Source organism: Equus przewalskii, chromosome 14, assembly GCF_037783145.1.
Source record: "Equus przewalskii isolate Varuska chromosome 14, EquPr2, whole genome shotgun sequence".
NCBI lineage: Eukaryota > Metazoa > Chordata > Mammalia > Perissodactyla > Equidae > Equus > Equus przewalskii.
The window spans coordinates 74,056,351-74,068,410 of NC_091844.1; the positions used below are offsets into that span (position 1 = coordinate 74,056,351).

At 37.0% G+C, this 12,060-nt stretch overlaps 1 protein-coding gene across 11 annotated transcripts in view; it reads left to right on the plus strand.

Annotated features, from left to right (window-relative positions):
• LDAH (lipid droplet associated hydrolase) overlaps nucleotides 1–12,060 on the plus strand; it is a 98,087-nt gene that overhangs the window by 72,348 nt on the left and 13,679 nt on the right. For 9 of the 11 annotated variants that reach the window (XM_070573198.1, XM_070573200.1, XM_070573206.1 and 6 more), the window contains one exon: nucleotides 9,616–9,698. The exons of the other annotated variants lie outside the window; for them this stretch is intronic. In XM_070573198.1, the coding sequence (XP_070429299.1) occupies nucleotides 9,616–9,698 (83 nt within the window). The remainder of the gene's footprint in view (nucleotides 1–9,615; nucleotides 9,699–12,060) is intronic. 11 annotated transcript variants of the gene reach the window in all.

The following is a 12,060-nucleotide window of genomic DNA, read 5'->3' on the forward strand; positions in this document are numbered from 1 at the left end:
GCCTCAGGGCTGACATTCAGACAGAATGAAGGGAAAGGGGGAAAAAACAGAGGGCTTATTCCTTTTAAGGCTTTGGCTTATTTAGAAAGAGAAGTCCTCCCCGAAGAACTTCTGCCTGTAGATTGGGAGCCAGAACTGTGCCACATCCCTAGCTGTAAGGGATATGGAGAAGTCATATGTTTTGACTTTCCCATGTCTCTAGTAGAGGAAAGGAGGCAGTTTTTATTGGCTTTTAGGTGGGTACATAGTATTTACTACATCCCCACTTCAAGATGGTCTTGGGACTCATCTTCCACGGCCTTAATCACAGAGTACCCCACCCAAATGCCTCACTAGTTAACTCCATGCATACTAGTTAACTAGTGACCTAGATAGTTAATTCCACCCTCTCCCCACCATAACTAAAATCCACCATAGCTGTGTCCCTCTAGAATGTCTTGGCTTCACAAACCCTGGCAAGACAACCTCAGACTGGGGACTGCAGTTTAACTATGGCAGGCACTCTGCGAGCTCTCTCTAGATGCACCTATCTACAGGAGAGCTCATCTCAGTTCTCATGATTATTGTTAGTATACTTTTTATTTTAAATAGAATTTAAAATAAAACTTTTTGTTGTTTCACCTCTATTTATGTGCTTACTAATGGCTGATCTCCCCAGCCACCTTCCCACCATGGAGGTGATTATACCAAACCCTTTTCCTAATCCAGAAAATCTTATAATGAGCATTTGTTTAAGAGAGAGATTTTTCCTTGTAAACATGGTATACTTTGGACATAGAGAATCTATCAGCCATTTTAAAGAAAATGTGACTAGAAGTAATATCTTGTTCAGAATAGATGAGGAGTAAGAATCACATTTTACACTGCAGATTTCCTACCTTCAAAGTGCACCTGTCCTAATTAAACTCTGCCCATCTCCTGTAACTCCCTTTACTTCAGTACCAACAACCCTCTCCCCTGCATACAATAGCAAAACCAGACAAACTGGGGCGTTTACTATGGAACCTTACTAGTGGCACCAGACCACATACCACCACAACAGCAGGACAACTTGGCTTCCAACCCCCAAGTTCTACTTTAGAAAGCTATTCACGCATCTCCCCGAAACCTCCTATTGCAGTTGTGGTTTTACTTCCCTCTGCGTTTTCCCTTGCTGCTGTGACCAGTGCTTTATGTGCCCTAGTTTATGGCCAATCTCAACAGAAGTTCTTAGACTTGCCCTCTTGCCTGCAATGGTTTGTCCCAGTTTTATACCACTGCCTGCTTGACTTACCAAGTCAGTGTGCTTCAGCCTCCAATCCTGACCTCCATAGTGATGTCAACTCTTGTACCACTTCAAGGAAGGCAGCAGATTTTTCCTCCTGACCCCTACCCCCAAATGAAACGAAACACCAGCCCAGCCCCTTCCCATATATTTCGTTTAACAACCTTTACTGAGACCTGCCATGAACCATGCAGTTAGATAAGCACTGGGGGGAATAATAAATGAAATATGACTCCTGCCCTTATATTATTTCCAGCGTGGTAAGGAGACAAATGTGAAGAATTTTGACATATCACAGTTAGGGCTATCCTAAGAACAGATACAGGGCATGAGAGGTACCAAAAAAGTAGAGATCAGTTCTACCTAGATAAGTAAGGGAGGAGAAGACAGATGAATTTGGACTGCAAGATGAGTTGGGATTTTTCCAGACAGACAAAATGGCATCAAGATAGTGATTGAGTTCAATAGACGGCAGCTTTCTAGTGTAGGTTATGTGTACTTGGAGAGTTTAGTGATACTATTTGACCTGTGAGTTGAATGTCCCGTTGGTCTTCCAACTTTAGCCCTCATTCATTTCATTCCTGTAGCCACTCTTCTGTGGGTTGAAGTCCTGCAGTAATATTTGAACATTATGCAGATTTCAGAAGGTGATGGTAGCAAATAAAATAGAATTATTAAACTCCTCAGTGAGTTATTTTTATACTTGTATTTAGATTTGTAATGAAACAAAAGTCAACAATTAGCCTTCCTCTAAATCGTTCTCTTTCCTTCATGTTTTTGTTTCCATTACTCCTGCTACCAGATATTTCCTTCATTGTGGTGCTTGAAACTCTGAATTCTGCTGGGTTTCCAGGAATGCTATTGACAGTCATTGCCAAGAGAAATGTGTTTTCCCCTTAGGAAATTACACTTCTATTTGGTATTATTATTTCTGACCACTGTGTTGTGTTATGAACATTTCTGAGGAATGAAAAAGATGGCTTCCTTGGAGCAATTACTGGAAAGGAAACTGGTATTCTACTTAAAAAAAAAAAAAAAAGTATACTTAGATAGGAAATTACCAGGGGGGAGAAAAAAGAATAGGAATAAAGATGGGGTGAGATACATTCCCTGATGAAAAATTTGCTTTTAGAAATGTAAGATTCCTTACAAATTATTTGAATTTTGGGGTTTTTTCTAATTCAAGAATGACACTACAGAAAAGTACTTAAAACATAAATATTTACCTCCACAAATAGTCACGAAGCAAACTCCCATGTAACTCCCACCCAGCCGAAGAATCACCGTTGCCTAGATTTCAGAAGCCTTCCTTATGCCCCTGCATATCCAAAAGTCCATTTCTGAGCTCACTCAGATTGTTGGCAGAATCCAGTTCATGTGGCTTTCTGATTGAGGTCCCCGTTTTCTTCCTGACTGTCAGCCAAGGGTCCCTCTCAGCTCCTGGAGGTCCCTCTGAGGACCTTTCCACATGAGCTTCATCTTCAAACCAGCAGTAGTGCATTTAATCCTTTTAGTGCTGTGAATCTCTGATTTCCTCTTCTGCCACCAGCCAGAAAAAACTTAGATTTTGAAGAACTCTCGTAATTAGATTAGGCTTACCAGAATAAATCTCCCTTAAAGTCATCTCCACTGTATTCAGTAACCTGGTCATGGGGGGAATATGTCATCATGTTCAGAGGTTCCACCTACACTCATAAAGAAGGGGATTATAGAAGGGGAAGGATTATTGGTGTTATCTTAGAATTCTGCCTACCACAGACGACTTGTTTTCTGCTGCTCTGAAATGCTACCTTTGTCAAAAATCAGATGTCCATATATGTCTAGTCATTTCTGGAAGAGTTTGTATAGAATCAGCATTATTTCTTTTTTAAATGTTTGCTGGAGTGGACCAACGAAGTCATCTTGCTCTGGAGTTTTCTTTATGGAGAGGCTTTAAATTACAAAATTGATTTCTTTAATAGATATAAGACTATTCAGGTTATCTGTTTCTTTTCAAATAAGCTTAAAATAAGCTTGTGTCTTTGTGTGGATTTTTGTCCATTTCATCTAAGTTGTTGAATTTCTTGGCATAAAGTTCCACACAATTACCTGATTATCCTTTTGATGTCTATAGAATCTGCAGGGATGTCACTTCTCTTTCCTGATATTGGTGATGTTTTTTATGTCTTATATCTTCTCAGATTTCTTTTCTCATCAGTCTGGCTAAAAATTTATTAATTTTACCAAACTTACTTTTGGTTTCATTTGTTTTCTCAATTGTTTTTCTGGTTTCTATTTCATTAATTTCTACTCTGAACTTTATTATTTACTTTATTTGGCCTACTTTGGAGTTAATTTTCTCTTTCTTTTCTAATTTCTTGAGGTGGAAACTGAGATCATTTGAGACTTTTTTTATTTCTAGTATAGGTTTTTGGTGCTATAAATTTCTCTCTGAATACCACTTTTACCATGTCCCACAAATTTTGATATGTTGTATTTTCATTTTCATTCACTTCACAATACTTTCTTATTTCCCTCTAGATTTCTTCTTTGACCCAGAGGTTATTTAGAAATGTGTTGTTTCCATATATTTGGATATTTTCCAGATATCTTTCTGTTATTGATTTCTAATTTGGTTCTATTGTGTCCAGAGAACATATTTTGTATGATTTTAATTGTTTAAATGGATTAAAACTTGTTTTATGGACCAGGATATGGTTTATCTTGGGAAATATTCTGTGGATACTTGAAAAGAATGTATGTTCTGTTCTTGTTGGGTAGATTGTTCTGTAGATGTCAAGTTGGTTGATAGTGTCATTCAAGCTTTCTATATCCCTGTTGATTTTCTTTCTAAGTGTTCTATCAATTATTGGAAGATGAGTATTGAAATCTCTGTCAGTATATCTGGATTTATCTGTTTCTCCTTGTATTTCTATTAGTTTTTATTTCATCTATTCTGAAGCTCAAACATGTTAGGTGCATATAAACATTTGGGACTTTTATATCCTCCTGATGAATTGACCCCTTTATCACTATGAAATCACCCTCTTTATCTCTGGTAATATTAGTTGCTCTGAAATCCAATTTGTCTGATTAATATAGTTATTCCACCTTTCTTTTGACTGATGTTAGCGTGATATACCTTTTTCCATCTTTTAACTTTGAGCCTATTTATGTCTTTATACATAGGCAATAAATAATTGAATCTTGCTTTCTTACTCTGAGTTTTGATTTGAGTGTTGAGACAATTTACATTAATGGAATTATTAATAAGGTTGGGTTTAAATCTACCATCTTGATATATATTTTCCATTTATCTCCTATGTTCTTTGTTCCATTTTTGCTTTTTTTCTACCTTCTTATGAGTTAATTAGGTATTTTTTATGCTTCCATTTTGTCTCCTTTGTTGGCTTATTAGTTATAATGCTTTCTTTTGCTATTTAGTGGTTGCTTTAGAATTTATAATATACACCTTTAACTTTACAGTCTTCAAATGTTATTATACCACTTCAGGTACACCATAAGAACTTTACAATGGTAAGCAATTTCTCCCTCCCAGCATTTGTGATATTGTTGTCATATGTTTTATTTCTTTGATATGTTGTTACTATTTTTCTTTTAATCAGTCAATTGTCTTATAAAGAGATATAAATATGTTTGTAAGAGAAAATGTATTTTAAATTTCTCCACATATTTCTGACACCCTTTATTTTTTTATGTAGACATAATTTCCATCAGACATCATCTTTTTGCTTGAATTATTTCTCTTAATATATCTTGTAGTATAGTTCTGCTGGTAGTTAATTCTTTTAGCTTTTGTATCTGAAAAATTCTTTATTTTGTCTTCCTTTTTGAAAGCTATTTTCACTGGCTATAGAATTCTAGATTGGCAGTTATTTTTTCTTTCATTACTTTAGAAGTGTTACTCCACTGTCTTCTAGTTACATTATTTCAAGAAGAAATCTGCCGTCATTTTTAATCTCAGTTTATCTGTATGTAATGGATCATTTTTCTCTGCCTGATTTTAAGATTTCTCTTTATTGCTAGTTTTAAGCAACTTAGTATATGTCTTATATAGTTTTCTTCATATTTTTTGTGCTTTGGGATTCTTGGAGCTTCTTGGATCTGTGGGTTTATGGTTTTTAGGAATTTTGGAAAATTTTCAGCCATTCTTCAGATATTTTTTCTGTATCTCCCTCCTTCAAAAACTCCAGTTACATGGTATATGAGACCACTTTGAAATTCCCTTGGAGATCGTTGATGTTCTTCTCTTTCTTTCTTCCCCCTAGTTTCTTTCTCCCTATATTTCCTTTTGGAGAGTTTCTATTGTTATGTCTTCAATTCACTAATTTTTCTTCTACAATGTCTTCTCTGCTGTTAATCCTATCCAGTGTAGTTTTCATGTCTAGAAGTTTAGTATGGGTCTTTTTTGTATCTTCCATAATTCTACTTAACATGCTTAATATTTCTTGTTTCTTGAACATATGGAATAAGTTATAAAACTTTCAATATGTGTCTACCAATTTTTTTAAAACAGGTTAATTTTGATATGATTCAAATGTCATAAAACTCCCTTTAAAGTGCACAGTTCTGGGGCTGGCATGGTGGTTAAGTTCGCACACCTGGCTTCAGCGGCCCAGGGTTCTCAGGTTCAGATCTCCAGCACAGACCTAGGCACTGCTCATCGAGCCATGCTGTGGCAGGCATCCCACATACAAAATAGAGGAAGATCGCCACAGATGTTAGCAACAGTCTTCCTCAAGCAAAAAGAGGAAGATTGACAACAGATGTTAGCATTAGCTCAGGGCCAATCTTCCTCACCAATAAATAAATAAATAAGGTGCACAATTCAGTGATTTTTAGTACATTCTCAGAGCAAAGCAACCATGACAACCATCTGACTTCAGAATATTTTCATCACCTCAAAAAGAATCCCCATACCAATTAGTAGTCATTCCCCATTTCCCCCTCCACCCAGACCATAGAAACCACTCATCTACTTTCTGTCTTTATGAATTTTCCTCTTACAGACATTTCACATAAGTGGTGTTGTGCAGTGTGTAGCCTTTCATGACTTGCTTCTTTCACTTAGCATAATGTTTTCAGGTTCATTCATGTTATAGCATTTATCAGTACTTCATTATTACTCAGTAATATCTCACTGCATGACTATATCACGTTTTGATTTTCCATTCATTAGTTGATGGACATTCAGATTGCTTCTACTTTTTGTCTATTATGAACAATGCTGCTATACACATTCATGTACAAGTTTTGTGTGGACCTTTGTTTTCAGTTCTTTTAGGTTTATATCTACAAGTGGAATTGCCAAGTATATTTAGGTTTATATCTACAAGTGGAATTGCCAAGTATATATGGTAACTCTATATTTAACATTTTGGGGAACTGCCAAACTGTTTTCCAAAATGCCTGTACCAATTTACAATGCCACCAGCAATGTATGAGGGTGCCAGTTTCTCTACATCCTTGTCAACACTGGCTTTTGTTTGTCTTTTTTCTTATAGCCATCCTAGTAGGTGTGATGTGGTATCTCATTGTGGTTTTGATTACATTTCTTTGATGACTAATGATGTTATGCTTTTTTTGACATGCTTATTGGTCCTTTGTATATCTTTAGAGAAATGCCTTTTCAAATCTTTTGCCCTTTTGTAATCAAGTTGTCTTTTTGTTGTTGGTTGATAAGAGTTCTTTGTATATTCTGGATACTAGATCCTTATTACATATATGATTTTTCTCCCATTCTGTGAATTGTCTTTTCACTTTCTTGATCATGTCCTTTAAAGCACAAAAGGTGTTAATTTTTATGAAATCCAGGGTTTTTTTCCTTTCACCACTTGTGCTTTTGGTGTCTTATCTAAGAAACCATTGCCTAATCTAAGATCACAAAGATTTATTCTTATGTTTCCTTCTAGGAGTCTTATAGATTTAGTTGTTCCATTTAGGACTATGATCCATTTTGAATTAATTTTTGTATATGATGTGAGTTAATGGTCCAATTCATTCTTTTGCATGTGTATATCTGGTTTTCCCAGCACCATTTCTTGAATGTTTACCAATTTTATTATCTTTGTCATTTCTGTCACCTTTTTCTTCATTTCCTGCCTTATATGCTTGATAACTTTTTATTGGATGCCTTACATTGTTAATTTTATCTTGTTGGATGCTGGATATTTCTGTGTTCATATAGATATTCTTGAACTTTGTTATGGGGCACAGTTATGTTACTCAGAAATAGTTTGATCCTTTCTGGCCCTGCTTTTAAGCTTTGTTGGTTGGTACCGGAACAGCATTTAGTTTAGGGCTAATTTTACCCCATCATCAAGGCAAAACCTCTCTAAGTTCTATAGTTCGTACATTAATTATAAGACTTTCTACTGGGCTGGTGGAAGTAGTAATTATTCTCAGTTTGGGGATTATTCCGTAAATACCTTCAGATGGTTCTTTCCCCAGCTTCTGGTAGTGTCTCTAATGATAGTACCAATCAGTACTTAGCTGGAACTCAAAAGGAACCCTCTTTAGATCTCCAGAGTGTCCTCCCCACCTCATCTCTTTCTGCAGCTCTCTCCTCCACACTACTTTGCCCTACCAAAAACTACTACGTTACACACACCCCCCCCCAGAGTACCAGCTCTGTCTTATTGTTTTAAAATGTATTTAGAATTTGTTTTAATCAGGTGTGATAAAGCGACAGAGAGAGACAGCTGCCCTTGGAATAAGAGTTTGTTACTTACAATTCCCAAGAGGAGGCAGGGTGGGAGGAAGGCATGGGGAAGGTGCAGGGATGCTAAGGGCGCGCCTGTTTGGATGGAGAGATTACAGACACTCTCTAATTCCAGACAGCAATAGAAAAAATGTGTTTTACAGTTTAGGCACAGCTAACGACTTGATGAATAAAAATGGGATTAATGCTTTGAGACTAATACTGAAAAGAAATGTTTAAAAAGTAGGGGAGGAAAGGGGCTGGCCCCGTGGCCGAGTGGTTAAGTTCGCGCACTCCGCTGCAGGCAGCCCAGTGTTTCGTCGGTTCGAATCCTGGGCGCGGACATGGCACTGCTCGTCAGACCACGCTGAGGCAGCGTCCCACATGCCACAACTAGAGGAACCCACAACGAAGAATACACAACTATGTACCGGGGGGCTTTGGGGAGAAAAAGGAAAAAATAAAATCTTTAAAAAAAAAAAAAAATTTAAAAAAAAAAAAAGTAGGGGAGGAAAACTCATCATTCACCCTAAAGAGGGTGGAGAGAAGAGTCAGAAATAACAAGAAAGCAAAACAAGATGACTAGAATCAGACCAAATATCTTTTATATCAATATATGTGAATATGTTGTCTTTTTATTTAAGAGAGAGAGACTTTCAAATTGCATTTTTATAGAAGTCTGCTTATGATTTCAAGAGACATATTTAAAACAAAATAACAAAAGATTAAAAATAAAGAAAAGTACAAATCTACCAGGCAGGTGATGACAAAAATGAAAGCAAAGTAACAATAATACCAATCAAAATGGAATTTAAGGCACAAAGCATTAACTGAAAATTTCCACACCAGTACCAGAAAGCCACATAAATTCACGTTATCTCTGGCTTTCTTCCTTTCTCCAAGGTATTTGAGATCTTGAAAATGAGAGTAACTTTGCTCATTTTGCAGTCAGTATAATGGGACTAACCCTCATTAAAAACTCAGAGAGGGGCTGGCCCAGTGGTGTAGTGGTTAAGTTCGAGGGCTCTGCTTCAGTGGTCCTGGAGTTTGCAGGTTTGGATCCCAGGCACAGATCTATACACTGCCCATCAAACCATGCTGTGGCAGCATCCCACATACAAAATAGAGGAAAATTGGCACAGATGTTAGCTCAGGGACAATCTTCCTCACAAAAAACAAAAACAAAGAGTCTTAGCCTTTAAACCTAGTTTAAAATAAACATTCTTTTTGGTTGTGTCCTTTTTGAAAAAATTGCCAGGATAGCTTCGTGTTGGTAACTGCACACGGTTTCCCTGCTATATGTGACTTATCTATAAAAATTTGTGCTTCTAATCCTTAAATCATAAAAACACATTGATCAGGTACAATTACACGCTTCCTCTGCTGTGGCATCTGACTTCAGGCCGTCATCCTGCTATGTCACTATTGAGAAAGCCCAATGAGGGTGAGAGGAGCTCCTTTGGCAGGACTTGCTCTTATTTCCAGAGACAATGCGTATTGCCTGCCTCACTTGCCTCTCTGGGCCTCTCTGATATGTCACATCAGAGAGCACTTGCTGAAAGGAAAGCAGGGAATGGGAGTTTACTACGATTAATTTGACATTTGTGTTTGTCCCGGATATTCTAAGTGTTTGACGTTTTTTTAACTGTAGTTAACGCTGCCTACCTTGCGAGCCAAGAAATGATGGACGTGGTGAAGAGAGACAATGAAACCATAAAGGAACATTTATCGAAGGTAATCACTGTAGTACTGCAAGGAAGTAAGTAGATGGGCAAAAATATTCACTGAGGATGAAAGGTTAGAATCTATAAGACCTCAAGGGTTTGTAGATTTCAGAAAAAGAGTTCTGCTTCTAGTTAAAATTAATGCAGTCGTTGAAAGTTGCATAGAAAGTGAGTAAAGCTGATTACATAGTTATTTAAATATATTTTACCACCTCTTTTTGTTGGGTTTATTTTTAGAATCAATACTTCTCTCTTGTACTGAGAAGACTCTCAATAATATTTATAGAATAAATGAGTTATATTAAAATGTAAGTAAAACATTGGAAAAGAACTAACATTACTAAGACCTAATAACTCAGTGAGGCTTTCTTGTTCTCCTATGCATTAGAGCAGGAGCGTCCAGCTCTGACACAAGACCAGTTTTCTTTACAAGCAGGTGCAGAAAGGGAAAGATAGAAACTTCTAGCATTTGTGAGTTATTTCTGCAAATGTTAGACTCTTACACAAACACATTTGGAAGCACCGACCTCTGAAGCTGTGAGGGCACGACGATTTAGATATGTCTAGGCCCCCTATCATTTAGGTGGCTCTGGTACTCCCATGGCACCATTTGTCTGTCTGTCCATCCTAAACAGGATAGAGCTGGACTGTCTAATTGGGTAGCCACTGACCACGTGTGGTCTTTTGTGGCTAGCAGGAATTGAGATATGCTGTAAGTATAAAATATACATTGGATTTCAAAAACTTAGTACCAAAAAAAAAGTAAAATATTTCATTGATATATTTATATTGACTAAATGTTGAGAATGTAGTTACTAGACATTTTTGAATTATATACGTGCCTTTGTATTTCTGTTGGAGTGTGCTAATCTAGAACTTTACAGTCAGTGCTGAACCTGTGACACCAGCTGGGTACAATGAAATGAGCCCTACTAAGTGGCCAGCGCTTACAGGGCTCAGGAACCTGTCATCTGCGAGTAAAATCTTAGGTCCCTCACTGGATTTAGAATCTCTTCATAAACTTTGAGACATTTGGCTGAAACTTGCCTACCATGTTAATTCTTATTTCTGTAACCTCCCAATACAATTATCTTAAAGCAAGAAATGTATATGTTCTTAAAAATATATTTTCAGAATATTGATCTGTAGTAGCTTCACTCAGAGAGGACTTTTGAAAATGCCTCTGTGTTTGTCTAATGGCCATAGTGGTCATCATATTTCTAAAATAGCAATTGTTAGAGATTGAAATTTTAAAGGCAGAAGAAAAACCTCATTAGGTGAATGGGGAAGGTTGGGGCCTCATAAGGATCCTCTCTCCAGGGCTTTCCACTGTTTCCAGTCATTGAAGGATATGAAAATAAAGGGAAAAAAGTATTTTATTTTTCAGCTAAATTATAAGTGCATTTGTTTCAAAAATACATTTACGTTCTCAAGGCTGGAAGTTCAGAAAACAACTCAGCTTCCAGTTAATAATAAGCCTGGCAGATGCTCACTTCCAGAATGCACACATGCTGAATGATTAGACCCATCATGTGTCAAAGCCCATCGTACCACCTGTGGAAGCCAGCTGCTGTAAAATACTCATCATCGCTGGATTCTGTTTGTATGTTGTGCTCAGAAAGAGGTCAAAGAAAGGTGCTAACTTATTCCTGTCCTAAGTTAAATCCATATGCAAGTGTAATCATTCCCAGATAGAGGTCTGCTCACAGTAACTGCGTCAGGACTGTCAGTTTACCGAAACTTTTATGGGAGAAATATGGGGTATAATGGCAGATGGCAGACGTTTCAAGGTTAATATTAACACACAGTCACAAGAATAGACTTTTCCAACTACAGAGAATGGTTTTGTTTTGTTTTTAAGATAACATTAAATGTACTTGGGGAATTTGAGAACGCAAAGAAAGCATTGTTTAGTTTAATGATGCAAAACTACCTTGCGATTAATTGGTTATCCATTCTACCAGCTAAGTTTGAGCTCTTCACTAGAATAATATACTTCCAATTCCTAAGTGAAACGAGGTCTAGAGAGACAGGCAGTTTATTGCAACTTTTTGTTTCTGTAATTTAAAAAGAGGAAATATGTTATAATTGAATCAACGTATGTCCCAGTCTGCTTGAGAAAATAAGGAAACTTGAAAGGGCGCATAGTTCTAGGAAGATAGTGGGCATTGCCTCCCGCCTTCCAAACAACTCTGACAATTAGTCAAACTTGAAACCGCTTCCCAAGACCAGACACATCCCTATTTTTCAGATAGTCTAGTCAAGGATGCTCTGTCCCATTTCAGCCCAAACATAGGCATTCAGAAATTTCATACCTATCCAGGACTGTCCAGTGTGAAGACTTTTTGAGCCTCACATTTTGTTGTAAAAAT